The 21,598-nt window shown below is 44.8% G+C and overlaps 2 protein-coding genes and 1 non-coding gene across 5 annotated transcripts; all 3 read right to left on the minus strand.

Annotated features, from left to right (window-relative positions):
- Window positions 1-399: 399 nt before the first annotated feature.
- On the minus strand, window positions 400-16,105 carry golga3 (golgin A3). 3 transcript variants are annotated; one of them, XM_062543077.1, is made up of 24 exons: window positions 16,030-16,105; window positions 14,545-14,840; window positions 13,951-14,079; window positions 12,131-12,243; window positions 11,180-11,913; window positions 10,697-10,808; window positions 9,540-9,846; window positions 9,087-9,289; window positions 8,825-8,962; window positions 8,499-8,660; window positions 7,801-8,169; window positions 7,619-7,696; window positions 7,251-7,514; window positions 6,813-6,907; window positions 6,431-6,647; window positions 6,138-6,281; window positions 5,848-6,045; window positions 5,539-5,655; window positions 4,929-5,068; window positions 4,534-4,666; window positions 4,017-4,139; window positions 3,558-3,722; window positions 3,110-3,267; window positions 400-2,224 (listed from the first exon to the last, which is right to left on the minus strand). In XM_062543077.1, exons 2-24 carry the CDS (start codon window positions 14,687-14,689, stop codon window positions 2,038-2,040), a joined length of 4,431 nt encoding a protein of 1,476 aa, XP_062399061.1. In that variant the 5' UTR covers window positions 14,690-14,840; window positions 16,030-16,105; the 3' UTR covers window positions 400-2,037. The 3 variants fall into 3 exon arrangements, with proteins under 3 accessions (XP_062399061.1, XP_062399058.1, XP_062399060.1); XM_062543074.1 differs by having other exon boundaries at window positions 13,828-14,079; XM_062543076.1 differs by having other exon boundaries at window positions 13,828-14,079; window positions 14,545-14,801; window positions 16,030-16,079.
- Window positions 16,106-17,244: 1,139 nt separating this feature from the next.
- Window positions 17,245-21,317, minus strand: ranbp1 (RAN binding protein 1). Its single transcript, XM_062543079.1, has 6 exons — window positions 21,162-21,317; window positions 19,359-19,495; window positions 19,099-19,256; window positions 18,626-18,754; window positions 18,223-18,300; window positions 17,245-17,894 (listed from the first exon to the last, which is right to left on the minus strand). Exons 1-6 carry the CDS (start codon window positions 21,174-21,176, stop codon window positions 17,764-17,766), a joined length of 648 nt encoding a protein of 215 aa, XP_062399063.1. The 5' UTR covers window positions 21,177-21,317; the 3' UTR covers window positions 17,245-17,763.
- On the minus strand, window positions 18,082-18,189 carry LOC134089769 (small nucleolar RNA SNORA77). Its single transcript, XR_009940127.1, has one exon. It is a non-coding gene; the product is annotated as a small nucleolar RNA SNORA77 (small nucleolar RNA).
- Window positions 21,318-21,598: the final 281 nt, after the last annotated feature.

Genomic DNA, 21,598 nt, shown 5'->3' on the forward strand with positions numbered 1-21,598 from the left:
TCATCAAACACTGCCTGTCAGAAAAAAATGGAGAGCCCAGATAACCCAACCTATGCAGAACCTAAGTCTCTGGTTCATAATCATTGATGAAACAGGGTGCTTAGAAAGTAAGTACATCCTTTCCTCATGAAACTAGGGCAAGCTGAATAAATAGCAAGATGTCCTAGAGCTACCCGTATCAATTCTCACAGAGTAAGCTAAGCTTGGCCATACAGGCTATGATTGCAAGAACTAGGCCAACATCTAAAAATCATGCTATGTGGGGGAAAATACAAAATTATTTAAAGGTATAACATACCATCTATTTACACAGGCTACATTAAATGACAAACATTTAAGAACAACACATTGTGTAGCCTAGTTTATGTTGTCTAGAGCAGTCAAAATTAAACCAAAACATACAGTTTTCCCAGTCTTTACTCATAGAAATGTATTTTTTTTTGCAGAATTGGGACACAAACATTTCTTTTGTACAAAGAAGTTCTTTAAAGTTTGAAAAGAAATCACTGCCAAGTGAATCAACTCCCCCCTGCTTAATTACATGTGATGTGCATTATTCCCTTTGTCTTATGCGTTGCACCGTAATTATATTTTTTGAAAGCGTTCTAATTACTTGGGATTACAATCCCCAGAGTCTTGCATCTTGATATTATGCAAATGTTTAAAATACCGATACATATGATGTTAGGACATTTTTAGGACATGTTAGGACTGTAAATTTGATGCCAACTAGACATTCAAATTACATTTAATCACACAGGTAAATAACTTTTGGATGTTGCAAACAGCAGATATGAAAATGGTGCCTGTACTTGCCTGATAAAGGAAAATGCTTCCAATAAAGCTGATAACAGTAAATTGAACAGAAACTGAACAGCCTAACAACTCTAACATGTGAAAAAATTTCTTAAATATAACCATGGTAACAACAGACGAAGAACAAAAAAATATATCTGAGTAAAAAATCACTCAGAAATAAGTAGTAACATTAAGCATAACATATATTACAACTTTCTCTCCCTGAAAGTCAGTTAAGCTTGTTTTCTAATTGTGCAACATCAGTAAATGTCTCATATTTTTACATCCACATCCATTAGATTAGATCCTGACAGCAGTCATTTTAACATAATCATATAATACATCTCCCAAAACACCCTTTCAATAGAAACATTAATTATATTCATTTAAACAGAAACGTTCTTACCAACTTTGAGAACATGTCCCCCATTACAGTCTAAGCCAAACAATACACCTTTACCCACTTGAGTATCCAAAACAGTGTGATTCTTTTGAGAGTGTGATAAACTGTTTACTAGTGTAAGTGGTCAAAGAGCTGCACCCTGTTGACCTTCAAACAAACAAACAAACAAACAAACAAACAAACAGGAAGGTTCAGAGCTATGACAAAAAAAGTGAATCTGCACAAACTGTAGCACAAAAGACTTAGTTATGGCAGAGGCTGTGACCATTGCAGTTGAAGACCGGCAGGCACACGGATTTCGGCTGAGCAGGAAACGGAATGAGTGGGCATGCTCATTCACAGGCACAGAGGAATGGAAGAACAGTTCATCTGCCGCAAGGCCCGGAGCCCACAGCATCAGTTAATAACACCATCAAACTCCTGCATGTATCCCCCCCCCCCCCTCTCTCAAATCTTTCATCATGATGGCCAGAATCATACTCTGACCAAACAAAAAGTGATTTAAATAACTAATAAGCTATAGACAATTTCAGAATACACACATACTCTGCTCACTTAATATAATCTGATAATGTTTAGCAAAATCATAAATAAATAATGACAAAAAAGATACCAATCAAACAGATTTCCTGACAAAGTAAAGCTGGGGTATAAAAATGGGACTTGTCCCAAGAAGTGTCAGTAATGATGGGACACTGCCAAATGTTGGCAGTTGACAGGAAATTAAAATACAAAACAAACATGGGGGAGGGGGGGATTTTTCCCGCTTTTAAAAAGTGCCTAAGTAGATAAAACCGAAAGCTTTCGCACAGTGTCTTTTGCAGATCTCTTGCATATTACGATAGTGAGGCCTTCTGCTCTGTGTCGCAAACCCCCTCCTCCTCCTCGATGACAGTGACAGGTCCGTTGTCATAGACACCCAACCTAGAGAGCTCCTCTTCGGTGCTTGCCAATGACGTCATGGACTCGTGTACAGTGACCGTGTGCTCCTCCATCTGCTTCTGAAGGCTGTCCATCTCTTCCCTATGAACAAGATGCATCGTCATTAACAACACATAGACCATTCCTATGGAACAAGATTAGCTCAGTAGTGTTACAATGCTAGTTATCCCTGGAAATAATTCTCCAATTGGCTGCCTGGTAATTAATTCTGTACATCAGGATACCGAATCATCGTACCATATGAATGTTCTTTTGAAAGGTATAACAACCATAGTAAACAACAGTTGACAACAAGGAAGCAGCAGTCGCAACAATGGAATCAACTGTAAATAAGCTACCCATGTTATTACGGTCAGTAAAGTAGTGCTATGAACTGAACTTTGAACTTGAAGTCGGCTTCTTTTTAAACTGAACTGAACTGTTTCCTTTGTGTGCTATAAACGCTTGACTATTGCCTTTGTACTTGTGTGGTAACCGTGGGATAAGATGCATCCTTTGAGGTGTCCTGATATACGGAATTAATGGACTTGGCAAAGGAAAACTTCTTTACCTCCTCCTCGTCCATTATTTCCATATATCGGGACACCTCAGTGCAGTAATCGCTTGCATTTCACCTACTGCACCCCACTGTATTTTAAATAGCTGGGTAAATTTGACAGTCATGTGAAACTAATAACACAAAAGGCAGCCTCATTTTAAAAATAAAACTATGCTGATCGTTTTTCAAGAATTAAAGCAGACTGTCTCATAGCCTTACCACAGCTCTGCTGCTCTGTAAGGTTCATTAAATGTTCAACCTAGAGGCATATTTCCCCCCCCCCTCAAAAGGGAACCCCTCTGAGAGGAAGCCAACCAGACTGGAAAGCTGAGCAACCCTGACCATTAGTCCAGCCTCTAATGCAAGCATGTGAGAGCAGCGGCGTGCAGGAACCTCACTCCTGCACAGCGTGGCTCTGTTACACTCACTTGAGCTGGCGCAAGCAGTTGTGCAGGTTGTTGAGGGGCTCCCTGCTGATGGAGGCCGAGGGTTTCAGCAGCTCGTCCAGCAGCGAGGCCGGCACAGGGCAGTCGGGGATCTTCACAGGGGTCACGGGGTTGGAATCCGCCTTCAGCTCCATCCGTTGCTGCAAACGTCATTTCACAACAGAGGGTCAGTGGTCGACTAGACTCGACTCGACTCAAGAGCAGCGATAATAAGCAACGCGATGCGGCATGACTTTCTGCTTAAACATTCACTCGCTCATTCACGCTCGCCAAACATCAATACCTCCTCTGAATAACTTCCACATGAGATAACGCAGGCATGAGTCCACTGCTCTCACACACAATGCTAGTGTTTGTTTTTCCCCCCCTCCACTGAGAGAGGCTGACTCCCGCTTTATTCACGGCCGCTGACACACGGGTGCTGGCTGACCTTTCTCATGCGCGTCTGCTTGAGGTCCTGCTTGAACTGCTGGTTCTGCTGCAGAACCGTCTTCATGCTGTTCCGCAGCTCGCCCACTTTGGCCTGCAGCATGAACTTGTCCTTTCGGGTGCTAGTCAGCTCCTCCTGCACCATCTCCAGCTCCACCTTAATCCTCTGCACACACACACACACACAAATGTTTTCCAGGTGTAATATACATACACAACTATATGGTAAGTTCAACAGCTGGAAATTGAGACAAGCAAGATTAAAAGGGAAGGCCTAGGTGTAATATACACAACTATACGGTACGTTCAGAACGATGACCATTGAGACTAGTAAGATCTTAAAACGTTATGAGGGAAGGCCAGTTTTTGCATTTACGTATATAAATCATGTAGCCCATCCCATAAGCGGCACTAACTCCTAGGCCAGTGTGTCCAGCGTGCTCCTGGGCAGCAGTCCTACCTGCAGCGTGTCCTGGAGGCTGTCCATCTCCCTCTGGTTGCACTGCTCCGACATTTCTACCTGCTGCTTCTGGGTCTCGATCTCCCGCTGCCTCTGCTCAACCTCCCACTTCAGATCCTCCACCTGAGAACCACACACACACACACACACACACACACACACTAATGAGGTCATCTTTCATAATGTAGAGTTTCACGCGCCTTGGAGGAATAGCTAATACAATACCATCAAGAGACCTCCCAGGGCAATTAAGCCATACAAGCACATGAATAATTCAAATTAAGAATGAAGGAGCGAAGATTGAGTATTGCACTGGGTGTTTTTTGGTGCCTGATTTTGAACACTTTGTAGGCACTTGTTTGGTAACTAGGCAGCGTAAATACAGACAAAACAGCATATCCCCTCAGAGACACATGACTAGCCGCCACATTAGACGGAGCTGTCTGGCAGGATATAAATGAGGCTGAAACACATCCATAAGCAAACAGTGCCGGGCTGATGGCCAGGCGGAACGCACCTCCTGGTTGGTGAGAGGCTGTTTGCTGAGCTGCTCGTCCAGCTGCTGCTGCAGGATCTGGAGCTGGGTGTTGGCCTCGGCCAGGTCCTCCTGGAAGCGGGACACCTCCTGACCGTGCTTCTCATCGTGAGTCCTGCATCGGGCAGCATAGGGAGGGAAGGAGGGGAGGTAAAAAGGAGGGTTGAGGGATGAGTGGATGAATACTGATGTCAGTGGAACAGTCCGTCTTCATGAAGGCATTTCAACAAAACTCAATTTTGAATGGGGGAAAAAAATCACAATGGAGGGGTTCACAAAAAAAATCACAGCCTGAGGCAGAGAGACTCTTTTCTGGAAGTACAAGTGGAAGTCTTGATCAGCTGCTTTTGCACTGACAGAAATGGATCCCAACTGACCTGAGCTTATGGGCCTCTGTCTGTAAGGCTTTGATCAGCTCTTCTTTGGCCTGCAGGTCCTTTTTGATCTCGGCCAGCTCCAGCATGGCAGCCCTGTAGTGCCTTCGGTTGTGGGCAGCCTCCATCTTGGCCTCAGCCACCTGTGAAACAAGCAATGGTTGCAATGAGTACTGACGGTTTCTTCACAAAGAGATGCAGATGAGTCTTACCGAGTGTTTTTTTCCATCTGATGCTAGCCTAAACTTCAGAAGTTCTTCAGACTTATTTGAGACTCAGAGAAACGTTGTTACACAAAACAGATAGTTAGCTAAATATAGATAAAATAGTTTTTAGCACCATAACCTTTATGTGAATGGCATCTTTCACACAGAATGTAGCTCAAAGTGTTTTGCATTTGGAGCATTTAACACAATAATAGAGGGAAAATAATTAGTCATAATACATACAAACAAACAAGACCCTGTAAACAACTGCAGTAGAATGTAAACTACATGAATGCTGTGACCGGCTAATGTGGTGCCAAGGTGAGACACAAGAGATAACGCACAGCACGGGTCAAGTGAGGGTCAAGGGGTCTCTGGGAGGGGCCCAGCCAGTAGCAGTTGCTCACCTGCTCTGTTAAAGTTTTCACTTTGATCTTCTCCTTCTCGAGTGCCGTCTGTAGAGTTTGGACCAGCTGCCGCATCTGTTCGTCCTCCTCCTCCTTCCGCTTGAGGACAGCTTGAACCTGAAAGCAAGTTCAACCACGCTGATGCATTAACTTCTATTTACCAGAGGTGAAATGGATGTGTTGAAGAAAAGTTCAACACAAGATTGGATCAAGCAATCTTTATACAAATGTTCTAACACACACACACACACACACACACACACACACACACACACACACACACACACACACACACACACAGACACACACCTGAAGATTGAGCTGGACCAGGTCTGCTTCCCGCTTGGCCAGCGCCGTCTCCAAGATGTTGGCGTGCTCCTTCAAAGCATTATGGGACTTGCCCAGTCCTGCCAACTTCCCTTTTTCATGCTCCATCTCGAGCGCCAGCTTCTTGTTGGCGTCCTCCAGCCGCCGGATTCGCTTCTTGAAGCACCGAGCTTCCTGAAGCTGAAAAGACATAATGTACAAACATTTAACTTCCCAGGAAACCTACACGAGTTAGAGAAAACATGTGACCCTAGCATCATCCCTCTTCCCACCTCGTCCTCCAGCTCCATGACCTTCTCCTGGTACTCCTCCAGCTCCGTGCTGGTGAGAGAGATCACCTCCTGCAGCTCCTTCTCCAGCATGGCTTTGCTGTGAGCGACTGCCTTCAGCTCGGCTTTCAAACTCTCCACCTTGTCCTGGAAGAGTGGAACATCATTTTACGCATGCATTATTCACACTTCTTTTCTTGTACACCATAACTGTCCATGTAACATCATGTTGCAATTCGAAAACATATCTTTTTTACATATATTTTGAAAAAATAATGTCAAACTGCCGACTGTACCTGCAGCGCCTGGTTGTTGCCTCCTTCTGTGAGCTGAGCTTTGAGTTTGACCACCTCGGCCTCGGCCGTCTCCTTCTCCCCCAGCGCCTCCTGGAGCCTGCGGCTGAGGATGCCCACGGCGTTCTCGTAGGCCTTGTGCTTGGCCTTCACTTCCTTCTGCGCGCTGGTCAAATCAGTCCCCAGCCGCTTCATTTTCACTTTTTGCTCCGAGATGGCCCTGAAAACGGCGACAGGGACCATTACGTAAAACATACACATGCCACCGTCCATGTCAGACATTTGCTGTCAATAACAGTGTACAAAAAAAAGTTGGAAACTTAAGTATTACGCAACATTTTGGACAACTACTATAGAGTCTCGCGAATTTGGTGCCATGACTCACTTTTTGGCTTCTGCTTCCATATGCTCCACCCGCTTCCTCAGCTCCTCCCTCTCCTCCGTCACAGCAGCTAACTGACTCTGATCAAACTGCAGATTCTGGAGGGAGAATGAAGAGCCACTCACATGTTAAAACATCTTGGCTTCAAAGAGCCTTCTGGGAAAACAAAACAAACCCCCTGAGGAGTGTTTGGAGTGTTTGCACCCCAGGAGATCATTTTCACAGCAGCAAATAAAGCCAACAACAGAACAGTTTTGGGACAAAGAAGAGAAAAGAGAGAGGGAGAGAGAGAAAAAGAGAGAGAGAGAGAGAGAGAGAGAGAGAGAGACACAGGGACAGAGACAGAGAGAGACACACACAGAGTGAGAGAGAGAGAGACCGAGAGAGAGACCGAGACAGAGAGAGAGACAGGGAGAGACAGAGCGCTTGAATCAGTGGCACCTGTATATGCGAGTCAAGCTGGTCTCTCTCAGCCTGGACAGACTGGAGATGGGCTTCCAGGCTGGCCATTTGCTTCTGGACGCGCTCCATCTCCGTCTGCAGGCGAGCCTGCTCCTGCACGGCGCTCTGCTTCTCCCCCTGGGCCTCCAGCAGCTCCTGCTTGAGGTCCTTCACCTCGGCAGCGAGGCGCTTCTTCGTACTCTTCAGCTCGCTGATCAGCTGTTCTTTGGAGCTGGCGTCGCGGCGGTAGGCCTCGACCATTACCTGCAGGGTTTAAGGAGTGACCAGGGTGGGTGAGTGGCGAGTTAAGGGAGTCATTTTGAGAGGCATCAGAAAATTCGGATTAAGATGTGGGAAAGCAAGCCGACCTTTTGTTGTGAAAACTGTTCTTTGAGTTTCTGGGCTTGTTTCTTTAAGGTGCTGTTTTCCTGTTGTAATGTCTCGATCTTGAAGAAGCAGATGACAAAACAGAAGTTCTTATTAATTTTCAGTCACCTACCAAGACAATTGCGCAGTATATAGGCACCCCATCAATCCTGGACTGTCTCACCTGTGAGGTTTTCACCTGGACCTCCTGCTTAAGCTGGTCCAGCATGTCGGCCGCCACCAGCACGTCCTCCCCGAGCTTCTCGGCCCCCTCATCGATCTGGCTCTTGTCCGCCCGCGCGGCCTGGAGGGCCACCTCCAGCACGATCTTCTCGTTCTGCAGGAACTGGATGGTGTCCTCCTTGGCGGTGGCGTCCGTCTGCAGCTCGGCCAGCTGGGCCTCCAGCTCCAGGTAGCGGGCCTCCAGCTGGTTGAGGGACTGCTCTTTGGTGTGGAGGCTCTCCTGGGTGTCGGTCAGCTGCCTCATCAGCTCCAGATGCTCCTGCTGAAGGGTTTCCAGCTGCGAGTCCTTCTGGGTCAAGGTCAGTTTCACCTGCGGACCAAAATAAACCTCAATGACATGCTATTATGGGCCCAAGGTCGGCAGCGATGTAGGAAGCAGGAGGGTAAGTACAGACAGGAGTGAGACCTCTTGATGGAGTGAAACTGAATAAATCAATCATATGCAACCAGTATTAAATTCTGAGAAATCCATGTATCTTATATAAAATAACTTCTGCCTGACTAAGCCCACTTTGTGCATCTGATACTGTTGACAAAATACGCATCCCTTGAGATGACAGTGCTACCATCTCCACAAAATAACATAAGAAGTAAGTGATTATAGGGATTCTTAGGAATGTTGAAAAAGGGTCTATTTACCTGCTCTAGTTCCCTTTCCAGAGCAGTCGCAGTGTTTGCTAATTTGAGCAGATGGTCTCGCTCTGATTCAAACTCATCCAGCTTGTGCTGGAGATCCTCCTCCACCATGCTCTTGGCATCCTGGATCTGCTGAATGGCAGCCTCTTGAGACATCATGTCCACCTGGGGTAGAGAAGAAACCAGATCAAAACACAACAATATGGTTCAACCTCCTTAATCACACATGTTGATCAAGAATCTGCCTCAAGTGGAGCTTTAATGTTTATCAATGCTGCTAGAGCTTCCAAAGAGCTTTTCATTCAGATATAATGACATGATGGTCACACCTCAATACTTTGGAGCTGGACAGCAATGCGTTCCTTCTCCTTGATTGACCGGTGCTTGGTCTCCTGAAGCTGGTGAGAAAGTGTCACGTTCTCTATCTTTAGGTTCTCCAGCACGCCAATCTGGGTCATTTGTCCAGCCTGCAAACAAAGCACAGATCTATTATTAGTTGCATGGACATAGTCATTGGCTAGTCAGATTGGATGGTCATCTCATCATGAAGGTTTTGGGCACTGCCTTTGTGGACTTCCTGAAAATGCTGACCTGCATGTTGGCCATCTCGCCCTGCAGGCGGACCCGGGCCTCCTGGGCTATGGCCAGCTGCTGGTGGTACCACTGGCGGAGCTGCTGCAGGGAGTCGATCTCGGCCTGCGAGGTCTTGAGCTTGCTCTGCAGTGCGCTGCGCTCCAGCTGGACCTGCTGGAGCTGGCTCTGGACACCACCCATCTGCTGGCGCAGGTCTTCCACTACAAGCAGAGCACTGGGGGGGTTAGCGTTGAGAGCACTGCAGAAACACATCAAGCTGCACTGGCTCACACACACACACACACACACACACACACACTGACCAGTTCTTCAGCGTTCAGATTCACAATTCAATGCTGGTGTCCATGTTGACAGCTACTCTCATTCTAAAATGCTCTCAGTACAGCCAAACTTCCTATGCCTGTGCAATCTTGACTTCACTAAATTCATTGAATTCAGCAATGCCCTCACCAGTGTTGTCCTTGGTAAGTAGTGCCTGCTGCATCTCCTCCACTTTGCCCATGAGCCTCTGGTACTGCTCCTCGGCCACCTGTAGGTCGGTGCCCAGCGACGCCAGGCTGGCGTTCTTGCTCTCCAGGTTGCCCTGCAGCTCCACCATGGCGCGCTCCAGCTGGGCGCTGTTCTGGCGGAGCGAGGTCACCTCCGTGGACAGGGAGCGCTGCTTCTCCTGGCCGGCCTGGGTCTGCTCCACTTGAGCCTGCAGCTGCGCGTTGACCGTGGCCAACTGGGCCTGGAGCTCGGTCTTTTCTTTCAGCGCCTGGAAAAGGAAATTTCTCCGATTGTCAGAGGCTCTGCGATGTGGTTGTAGCATTTTGTATGTAGCCAAAGTGGAAAACACAATTAAACTAGCAGATGAGATAAGGCTTTGGTTACTTCGGTTTCTTTTTGAAGCTCTCAAGTGCATAGAGCAAAAGCACTTTGTATTTGCAGTAACTGGGATACAAAGCAGTCGTGTAACCTTGACAAAAAGGCTAAGATGACCACAAAAAAGTGAATATAGTGAGTAATCAATATTCTTGAGCACATAGGCCTTAGAGACCAAGGGTGTGAAGTGTGTGGGCACCATATGCTTTAGCTGCTAAGTGTTTGCAAGCCCATCATAAATGGTTTAATGCCACAGCCTGAAGGGCTCTCTGGGATGGTTCTTCACCACATTCACGTTCAAAGTCACAGGCAGCTTAAGCTGCATTATAATCCTCTGGGAGGTCTGAAACCCCACAGGAGCATGTGCCTTTATTTAGCAGGCCACCTCAGGCTATGGCTTCACATTACACTTTTGAACCTGAACGGGATTGGGTATTCACACATTTTAATTTAAAAGTAATATCTTTATAACATGCTGTGTGGCAGGACATGACATCAGAGTTTTTGGAGGTGAATGTAGACATCTCCAGACTACTGATAAGAAGTGGAGAGACAATTAAAATTGGCTCCCCCCCCAAAAGATGCACATAATTGAACCTAGGAAAGGACTGACATATGAACAGACAGATGGACTGTAAAAACCACAACAATGGCAGAGTGATTACAGAGCTGAGACAGGCTCAGTGGTAAGCCATTAGTAGTCACTGTTCTGAGTTCAGATTCCACACCAAGAATGACTGTACCTGATTGGCCTCGGATGACAGTGACTCGAGTTGCCCTTCTAGTCGCATTTTTTCTTTCAGGACTTGGAGCACTTCATCGTGTGTTCCCATCACTGAGCTACCTAAGGACACACTACATAAACACAGCGGTCTTAGCATTCACAGTCTGTTTCAAAGTTTAACCGTTAACAAACACAAACACACACACACATCAAAGCCCAAACATATTTCATCAGAACAGAATTCTTGAACACAATCCTTCACAATCACAACGACCTCGCATAACCTCAAACGCAACTCAAAACACTGTGATGTGGAGTACTTGATAAGAACACCAGAGTCTCATTCAGTTGGTTGTCCGACAGTAAAAGCGTCGTAGTTTTATACGTCTAGACATAACAAAAGCAGCCAATTCACTCTGGCCTCCATTTTTTTTATCACCGCACCGAGTGCCTGATAGCATCAGTCTCATCTCCAGAAGCCTTTGCTATGGGGCCCACATACCTGCTGGAGAAGCTGTCTCTTCTGCTGCGGGGCTCGATGCTGCCGTCCTGCTCCAAGTCGGCCAGCTGCTGCTCCTCGGTGGCCGCTTGCAGCACGTCGTGCAGGGAGGGGAACTGGCCCACGGCCTCGGCGGCGATCTCCTGGCCCTCCACCGTGTACGGCGCCCTCTGGCGCCCCACCGCCGCCGCCAGCGTGGCGAAGGTGCCCGTGGTGGACACGCTGCTGTAGGACGAGCTGTCGCTGTCGTTGCCGTCGTGCCTGGCGCCCGACTCGCTCCCGGCGTCCGCCTCCGACGCGTTGTCGCGGAGGGCCACCGTGGGCGACTCCAGCCGCCGCTCCGCCGCCTCCGGGGAGGCGCTGACCTCCGAAAGTGTGGAGACGGAGGTGACGGAGTGCGCCGAGCTGAAGGAGGAGTCGACGCCAACGCCGCCGCCACCCCCGCCGCCTCCTCCAGAGGTCACCTCCGCACCGCTGCCACCGCCGCCTCCCTCCGCCTCGGGGGTCTTGTAGTCGGCCAGGGAGTGGATCTTGGTGCGGGAGGACTTGGACTTGCGCTCCTTGGCCGGCGGGTAGCCCAGGCTGCCCACTTTGGGCCCCCGCGGGACGCTCGTCCTCAGGAAGGAGTACTCCTTCGTCATGGAGACCGTGCTAGCCCTTGGTAGACCCTCAGGGTGAAGCATCAGCTCAGGGTCCAGAGTGCTCATCGGGCGACTTCTTGGAGTAGAGCGATGTGACTGGGAATTAAAGAGACAGCGTCACACATCAAAACCCTGCAACAGGTTAAATCCCACTTACAAAACACCTAAATGACTTGCATGACTTCTCTGGCCATCAATACTAAGACTCAGTAAGACTATGGGTCTGAAAGCATTCAAAAACATGGCCAAAGACTTTGGACTGAGAACTAACAAATCAATTGAGTGGATTACTACTCCTCCATGGCAAACTCACCCTCTCCTTCTGCCTCTGTACCCGGTACTGTTTGAGCTGTTCCTCCAGACGTCGCCGAGCCTCTCGCCTGATCTTCTCCTCGTTCTCCATCTCAAGGGATGGCTCTAGGGAAGCTACAGGAGGGAAAACAGTTTGAACACAAAAGGGTCGCACCTACAGCTCAGAATCAACTTTGATCGCAAAAGCATTTTCCAGTACTGAGATCCAAGCATGGCATGTTTCAGGCCTCTGCGCTTTACTGAGGTGGCTATGTTCCCCCTCTAGGAAGCTATGATTAGCTTTTAGGTACGCATTATCTTCTGAGAGCCTTAAAACATACAAGACTGCGGATTGCCCAGAAGAGGACAAGAAAATGCTTCATTATGGCTTCAGGCCACAGTCATACAAGCAGCACTTGTGTGCTTTTTCAGTGACACATTCTCTTTGGTGGTTTGGTGGTTTTGTTCAAACACATAGATGTTGCTGTAGCCACAAAAAGCTGTGCTTGTATGAGGTGGTGATTTGTCTATTGGCAATTATGCCCACATGCAATCAAACCCTGCTGCCAACGATGATGAGTCATAATTATGTCACAGCCATTCTCTCAGTCCCCTGTTAGTCAAGTGCCAAATTATGGTGGAAACACAAACTCAAAAGTTCTTTGAGCTTAAGGTTAGTGACAAATACGACCTCCACAGTCTGTGTGTTCGGGCACGCACTTTTATTGTGCGTCACAAGATAAAAGGCAAGATGGTATAAAACAACTCAAGTGTCTCTTTAATGTTGAACCAGGATAGCTATTCTAAGCTTCAACATGCCGGTGGAAATGACATCACAGACTGGTCACTGCACTTTTGTCATAAACACCATTTGGATGGTCCACATTTGCTGGCGTTTGACCAATTTACTAAAGGTTCTGCAAGCTACGTCATAATCTATGACTTCCAGAAGGTTTAGATATTATTGGAGAAAACCTCCATCAGTCAGTGTGCTGCACAGGCCCAGAACAACTGGCAGAGAGGGATGGCCAACTCTTCGGAAGTTCCTTCATTTTGTTAATACAGCTGGACTATGGTGAAACTTTGGTGACAGATTACAAAGTCCAGAGGGGTCCAACAGACATTGTTCCCCGTGGAGCATCCACTTGGACACAGGATTGAATATTGCACAATACTGTACATATAGCTCACAGCAGCAAATTTATCATGTTACATATGTTCAATTTACACTTCATCTCTCTCTTACTTATCCCTGAAACAATGAAATCAAACTGTAGTCTTGTACCACAAATGCTCAAAACCCTACCAACTTCAATCCCCATTTTCCCAAAACACAAACAACAACAACAACCACCACAACCACAACAACAACAACAACAACACAAACAATTTGTCAAACAATGAACCACACAAGCACCCACAACCAACTAATACTAACGACGTAGGAAGCACAACAGAGAAAAGGTCACAAACTACAGCAGGTTCCCAATTAATTTCCAAAGGGGTGAGAGCACACAAGCAGGGGCACCAAAAACCAAGGGGTGGGTTATATCAGCCTCAGAAGCATAAATCCGAGCCAAATCAGGGTTAAAAAAAGGCAAAAGGATATTGCTGTTGTCATTATTATTATTATGGGGATTATTAATCAAATGCAGGCTGGGGAGAAGGGGGGTAGCACATGGGTGGGTGGGGACTCAGTGGATGTCACCGTATGCTTACACAATTCCGTCTCCTGCATAGGTATACTTAGTTTGAGCGACTGCAATGCGTCACCCTTGTTCACAGAGCCCTCAGCAATAGCTCCCTGAGACTTCTCTAGGCTGTCAGGGAAACTAGGCACACCTGGAGATGGCTCTTTGGTCTGGGGAGGGGGTGGTGGAAGCAGGGGGCCGTTTGGCTGCCGGTCCCCTCCAGCTCCCGGGCCCTCCACCAGTCCTTCTCCATTTGGCACCTTGTCTGCCTTCACAGGACCTGCAGGGGGAGAGGAATGGGTGCATCTGTAAGGACCGTCTCCTACATCAAAGCTGTGACACAATAGGCTGCAAGCATATGCAAAGTCAGGAGCTCAACTGGAACACCATCCTTTTGTTTCTTGGGGAACAAGTAGAACTGCCCTAACAAGTGACAGGATAAACCAGCATAATAGGAAGCGGAAATTACATTATGCCTGACAATGCTAAATTTATAGCAATGCTTTAAATGTCAAAGCTCCAAAGTGCAAGAAATAATTGTTAGACCTGCAACTAAAGAAATACTAAAAGAGTCTAAACACATCTGTATCTGAAATACTACAGCAGGAAGTTTCCGATATAATGGACAAGGCTATCTGAGGTCACTGAAGACAATAGGCCTTTAATGGCTTAGCTTGACAGATTTTTAGAACAGTTCTGCCAGAGACACATGTACTAAGCTTACTTTCTCTCTAGAAAGGCTTACCATTAGATGCGTCCTCCACTGTTTTTGAATTTGATTCAATGACACTTCCAACCGGATCAGAACTACTATCTTTGGATTGTTGCAGGGAACTCAGCTGATGGGGACTGCTTTCCATGGTGGAGATTTCCGCTTTGCCGTTTTCCATTTTTTGGGGTGAGGTGACGCCACAGTAGCGCCCATGGAAGGGAAATGAGGCCTGTAAACGTATTCACTTCTTCACAAACATCCTTTCAGAAAAGCTTTGGTGGCAGAAAGTCCTGATGAAAATGGAACATTGGCAAGAACTCATCAGTTATCTAAAGAAACGAAATTAAGACATATGGTAAGATTCACACCATAACAAATGTTGGCAGTGTAATGACTTTAACATTCCAAAAAAGATTGGTCAGCATTCAACTACAAGGGCTGAAATTCATGATCAGTAAATATTGATCTATGTTTAATCTATAATTCATGTTGCATTAATGGTGTGGGCGAACTGCTTTGACAGCAGAGCAGGTCACGTGTCACACATGACAGTTCATGGCACTTAGACAAGACGCAAATCTTTGTTTTTGTGTGCTGTTGTGTCCTGGAGCTACTTAATGTGAAAGAAATTTCTTAAACTAACACTCAGAAATGTAAAAATGGAGGCTCAACAACAAAAATAAACATTGCATTAAGAACAGTTAAGTGGATTGAGATTAGCTAACGTTAGTCTTAGACGCCTACACAGTGTTAACTAACTCCACTCTCTTCAAAAATCTTCAGAACCTTCAAGTGTACATTCAGCTTGCTAACCAGATGATATTTCGGTACATACGTTTTAAGGTAAATTACATAGAACGCTGACCATAATGTGTGCAATTTAGCCCAATGCTAAATAAGCTAATTTGGGGAAGAGACCTGTCAGTGTTTTGTTAACATAATTAGCCCTCCGATTATTATCATTATCGTTACAATCTTCTGGTTGTACAGTGCTGCCGGGTAGGCGTTGAAAAAAGGATACCTCAAAGTTTCTTTATTAGGTGAATATCTTGGCTTAATCGTGAAACCACGCAATCAGGTAACAATCTAAGATGTTCAGCCAACGCTAGCAAGCTACCGTCAACTTACCTACCACACTAACTACATAGCTACCTTAAATATCGCATTTTCCAATTACTCCCGGGGATTAATAGAAATGGTACGAACATCAATCAGTGTAATATTTGTTTGTACAGACAGACACTATGTTATGATCACTCAACAATCCAAATATGAGATTGCCTTTCAACGCCTAGCCTCTGCTGGTACGAATGATGTTGGGTCCATGAGCAGCTAACTCTAGTTATAGCTAACTAGCTTAGCATACTAACTATCTAACAAAAAATACAAATACGCTCTTGAAATATTATGGCAGCACATATGCATCAAATAGCACCCGAACTATGACACCAGTCAGGCAATTTTCTAAGTATGACAGAATATTTTTATGTCTGGGTAACCGTAAAATTAAATACCAACCTTAGGATACGTTCTCCTCCTTGGTTCTACGTGGCTGTTTAGATTCCATGTGTCCCTCATTCCGATGAGAAACATGGTCACAGCTAATACGTTCCGGGGTGGGGTGTCACTCAGTGGTGAAAGCCAAGATATGCACGAGAATTTAATGACATATTATTATTATATTAATATTATTTAAGATGTTCATTAATGCCTTAAAATAGCCAAAGAGCACGACGTGTACGACGTGTCTGTTTTACATTTAATATTTGCAGTGGTGTCTTCCCCTTTCAAAATGAGGTATGATATAGTCCTCTAGATGGATATGTACTTTATTCATCCTGAGGGAAATTGGTATGCATTCCTCCCATAGTTCAGATGCCTATACCTTAGAATATTAGAACATAGAATAGCTTCATGAAGCTGTCCCAAGGAAGTGCTTGTGCATCAAGTTCCCCATCAGGGCATGTCTAAAGTCAGAGTATGCTACATTCTCTAATTTCGTTAATATCCCACTTTATAAAATATCACTTATTAACACAGGCATAAATCCAACCTCAAAGCCATGGAAAACAATGTTCCTTGTTATCACAGGTATGGATTATCAGACAAACAATTGTGGAATTACTAAAAGACCAGCCTCAACTGTAAGAGCTGCAGAATACTAGAGCTCGTTTACAGCTTAATAAGACTGAAAAAAAAAAAAAAATACTGTCTCAAAAGTTAGACAGTTTTAGTTGAAAAGGTCTGAAGTATGATTTTCAAAATAGTGTCATTTATTTCCCCCTCCCCCAAATGGAATGGAAAGAGACAGGACATCTTCATTGGTTATTTTAAAATTGAGGAACCATATCCATACAAGCACAGATCAAAAGCAAGTCTTTCATCCATGTACACTTATTTACAGATGCAACTGGAATGCCAAAACAATCTAAGATCTGAAGTGCCGACAACAATTGTGTTTATGTGCTCTCTGCCCCAAAAAAGCATTACTAGTTGTCACTTTCTACTGAAGTTCAAGTTTGAGACTTTGCATTATTTTGCATTAGTCATCAAAATATACACGAACCGTTATTAAATACATCTGCCTCTCATAGAAAAGCAAAAACATTTGGGTGTTGTCTGCCCATGTTCCACTAATGTGATTTGAGAGCAAAACTGTATTGTAGTTCTAGTCTTCCATCCCTAGGCGGGGAAAAAAAAAAAATAACCCCCAAGAAAACCTCTTGGGACTGCTAGATTTTCATCTGTTTAATATCTTGCATCCAATATCCAAGTCCACATTTGAAAAAGGTCATTCGTCATGCCTCAAACCCATCCAGACTACTTACACCCGATCTTAACAGCACTCACAGTTACTTTAGAATGTTTATAAAAAAAGAAAGAAAGGAAAAAAAAAGAAGTAAAAATTACCCAATGTGGGAATCAATCAATACCACAAGCCTCTTTCACAGCATGTCTTGTCGATACTTTTGAGTTACAGATGGCCAGAGCGAATCCAATTTATTTTCACCATGAAGAAAACAGGGCAGGTGAGAAGGGCAAGATAAGCACTTAACATCTTGATTGAGGAATGGACACATTTGTTGAAGTGTGGCACCAAGGTCTTGTGATCTCAAAAGGCAAACGAATAAAATAAACAAAACAAAAACAAAAGTCAAACAAAAAAGCAAGTGTCCAAATTCAGTTTCAGAGTCTATTGTAGAAAAAAGGGGGAAATGACAAGTTGAAGATCTGAGTGAAGCCGTCCGGACCTCATTTCTTCTCATCCTCGGCCTTCACCTCCTCTTTCTGCCCATCCGTTGTCTTGGCGTCATCTTTGTTCTCTTTTACTGAGAGTTCCTCCAGTTTGTCAGCCACTTTATCTGCACCATCGCTGTCACCAGCTGCAATGGAAAAAAAAATAAACAAATGAAGTGGGCCATCTTGTTGGACCATAATGGTCAATACCTGGTTTGATTTTGTATAGTGTTATAACAAGGATATAACAGAGTCCTAGTCAAACGCACTTAAATACACATGACGTGTATAAACAGCTGAATGTTTTTCAGATGTAGCGGAACTCACATACTAGCACTTGCCCCAGAAATAGCAAGCTAGCGTGTTACATTCTGCATGTTAATGTAGCAGACAGAAAAAGTTCCATGCCGGAATGGGCAGCAAGGAACAGAGTGAGTCTGCAGGTCACGATGACAAAAAAGAAAAGCATCTTACCAGATTTTTCTTCTTTTTCTAGGAATTGTCTAACTTCTTCTTTGCACTCATCGAACTTTGCCTTGAACTTCTGGGCATCTGCAAAGGGGTGGAGGGTTATTAAGAGTGCTCTCAAAAGACAACACAAAACAATATACTAATTCTGATTTGTACATGTCCATTTAAGGTTTTGACTGCAGCAAGGGCCTTCAATGTCAACACTCAAGCTCACCAGTAAATACAAGCGTAGAGTCCATTTACAAGAAATCAAACATGAAAAGCAGTAATACAGAGCATGTCCCGTTATGAGATCACGCACCCTAAAGATATACTTGAAATGTTATGTCTGATGTTTACATCTTTACACTCGCGATCCATGCTGAGTCACCACATCATATGGTTTACTAGTGTTAGGAAAACTTACTTTCTGCATTTAGGAATCTAAGTGCCAGGAGTTCTGGTTTGGGCTCCTCATCTGCAAAGTCAGCATGTGTGTTCCACACCCAGGCCCTGTCACTGCCAGCATTGGGTTTCAGCTCCATCAAAGGCATAACTACAAATGCACAAATGACAAAGTCAGCATATGAAACAAATGTTTTTTTTCTTTCTTTTTCAAATAATAATTACAAAAAAAGCACCACACTTCAATCCACACCCCAGTAAATTAAACATGATGAGCTGACACTTTGCAAGGATGTGAATCTCTGTCTTAGGAAAGGCTATCATTTCCCAGTGTCAGGTTTCGTTTCAGCTGACATCTGCACACTCAAGCACTCATTTTAAAAGAATCACACACAGGAGAACATGGCCTTCAGCCAGAAGAGCTTACACAAACAGCAACATTTTAGACAATGTTTCATTGTTAGCATCCTACTCCAAGAGATTAGACACACGTACTGTTGTGGTTGGCACAGATCTTCAGAGTGCGGTCTCTCCTCATCAGTAGACGGACGGAACCCTTATCTTTGTGTCGCAAAAGTTTCACGTCACCCGTACCACGCTCCTTCCATTCTGGTGGGTCATTTTCACTAGCAAAACGGTAGAGCTTTGCTCGCCTGATGAAAGTAAAAGGACAAGACAAAAAGATTACGAGTTAGTCGGAGGATGCGATGCAATGTGGACAACTATTCCAGTAAAGTTCAGTGATGTCAACTTACATTTTAAAAATTTCTTCCTCATCCTCCTCAAGCGTCTTCACATCTTGTACTGGAAGTGACACAATGGGCTCAAAATGGGGATCATGGTTTGAGTCTTCTGCATTCTCTGTAGAGGCATCATGCTCCTCTGGTGTGTCCTGTCAAGATCATGAAAATGAAGAAAGTGACACCACACTCTAAGAAACGCTGGTACACATGGACATCCAGCCCAGTGCTACAGAAGACAAGGCAAATGCTTAATGTTAAAAAAGTTCCCATCAAGACAAACTCTAAACTACTCGCACCCCTAAAGGCTCCAGCCAACATGCTCTGTGTCTACGGGGAAGAACTAACCCACTGCTGAACAACGTGCTGAAAGACGGGGGATTTGGGAGATCAAGCGTTAGGGGCTCCCTTTTGTTAGCGATTTGCTGCAACAACCAAACTTGTTTCCATGGCTGCTGAGGTATGCACTTGTTTTAAAAATAAAGTGAATTCTGATAAACCAGTTGTAGGCCCCACCCGGGGTGACTGACGGGGATGAGAAACTATTTCTGACAACTATTTCAATCATAAGCCAAAATACCTTCACAAATCAATTCATTTTATGAACCACTGGTCGTGCGACCATAACACTATAAAGCTAACAAGTGAGGGCGAATATTTCTAAACTAAGCCAAATACATCACATAAAGCATAGTGGATGCTGAAATATATCTATATATTTGGAATGGGATATGCATGCATGCTTTGCAACTTAACAGCTAACTGCAGTAAAGCCAAGCGTGCTGACAAATCACCCCGCTAGTATATGCACACGAAGTATCTAATTAGAAAGCAAGTAAACGGTCATCCTCCCACCCATGTCACGAAATATCAATACATACAGGCAGTAGAAGATATAATTGAGAGGTAAGTCGATGTTATCTGGTGCAATGGTAAGCAAGTTAAACAAACTTAGTAAGCATGTCTGCTGCCAGCCATTCTACATGCCCAACTAGCCCACCTAATGGCTGGGGTCGGTGAAAACGCTTGCTGCGTATCTAGCAAGCTAGTCCACGTTAGCATTCAGTGCTTTGGTTAGCCACCATTAGCCATTACGCTACATGATTTGGGTGTAACGTTAGCCACGATAACTCAGCTGGCATTAAACGCAACTTGAACTTGAAAAGCGATACTCTTTGAAACATTTTCTCCACCAGGTTGTATTACTCGTGTATTTATACATCTGCTTTTCTCCCTCCTTCCTTGAGTCATGTCTGTAGAAAACTGGCTATTTGGGAGTAGCCAAAGGTAGCCTCCACTGCATGTCAAGCAAAAACATTTGTCAGTCTACCTAGAGTCGACCTAAAGCAAGTCATGCTACATGAAATCTTAGGAGTTACACACTGCCATCTCTGTAAATTATGATCAACCTAGCTAAATATAGTAAACTGATACAGTGTCTCCTTCTCATGCTTCATTGTAACGATTAACTAGCTATCCCAGCTAACTCCTGCCGACTAGCAGGTTAGCATGATATGCTCCTACAATAGGGCGGTAAACGGATCTCCCCGTTGATGCTTTCTTTTAGACAGTGCACTCACTTTATTTGCGAATTCGTTGCAGTCAAGACACTGATGTTGAAATATGGCAAATTTACAATAATCTTAGTATATAACTGAACATGTAGAACAATTAAAATCAACTAGCGACCGGCTTTTAAAGCTAACAACCAGAGCCCACAATGAACTTCGTTTAAGCCATCCGATAACGTAAACACTATCAAATGTTTGTATATGTCATTTCTGTACATCCTCAAATGAGTAAATAAACGATATTCACCTTCGGATCTGCCATTTCAATGTAGATGTTTTCAGATTGCGACAATTGATGGTTCCCAAAGTCGAGCACTTTTCCAGGCTTCCTGCACCGAACTGATTTCGCGCGCGGGAGAAAGGAAGTAACGAACCCGCCTACTTTCTCTGATGAACAGGAAATGGTGTTAAATGAACTTGGAAGTTATTTTAAAGTTATCTTCCCTGCACCACATATTTTACTGTCACACGTCTTTGACAAAACAAAAATCCTTTCACTTACAGAAAAAATCTACCAATTTTGCACCATGCTCTCCTGTCAATCTGTTGACAGAGACAGTCCGCACTCCGCAGCATTAATTTGTTGCATTGCAAATATTGACCAGATATTGACTGACAGTGTCCTACGGTGATTGTAAGGCAGATAATATCGATTCGACATATGGCTGAACATTTTATTGTGAA

Source organism: Sardina pilchardus, chromosome 8 (assembly GCF_963854185.1).
Source record: "Sardina pilchardus chromosome 8, fSarPil1.1, whole genome shotgun sequence".
Classification (NCBI taxonomy): Eukaryota; Metazoa; Chordata; class Actinopteri; order Clupeiformes; family Clupeidae; genus Sardina; species Sardina pilchardus.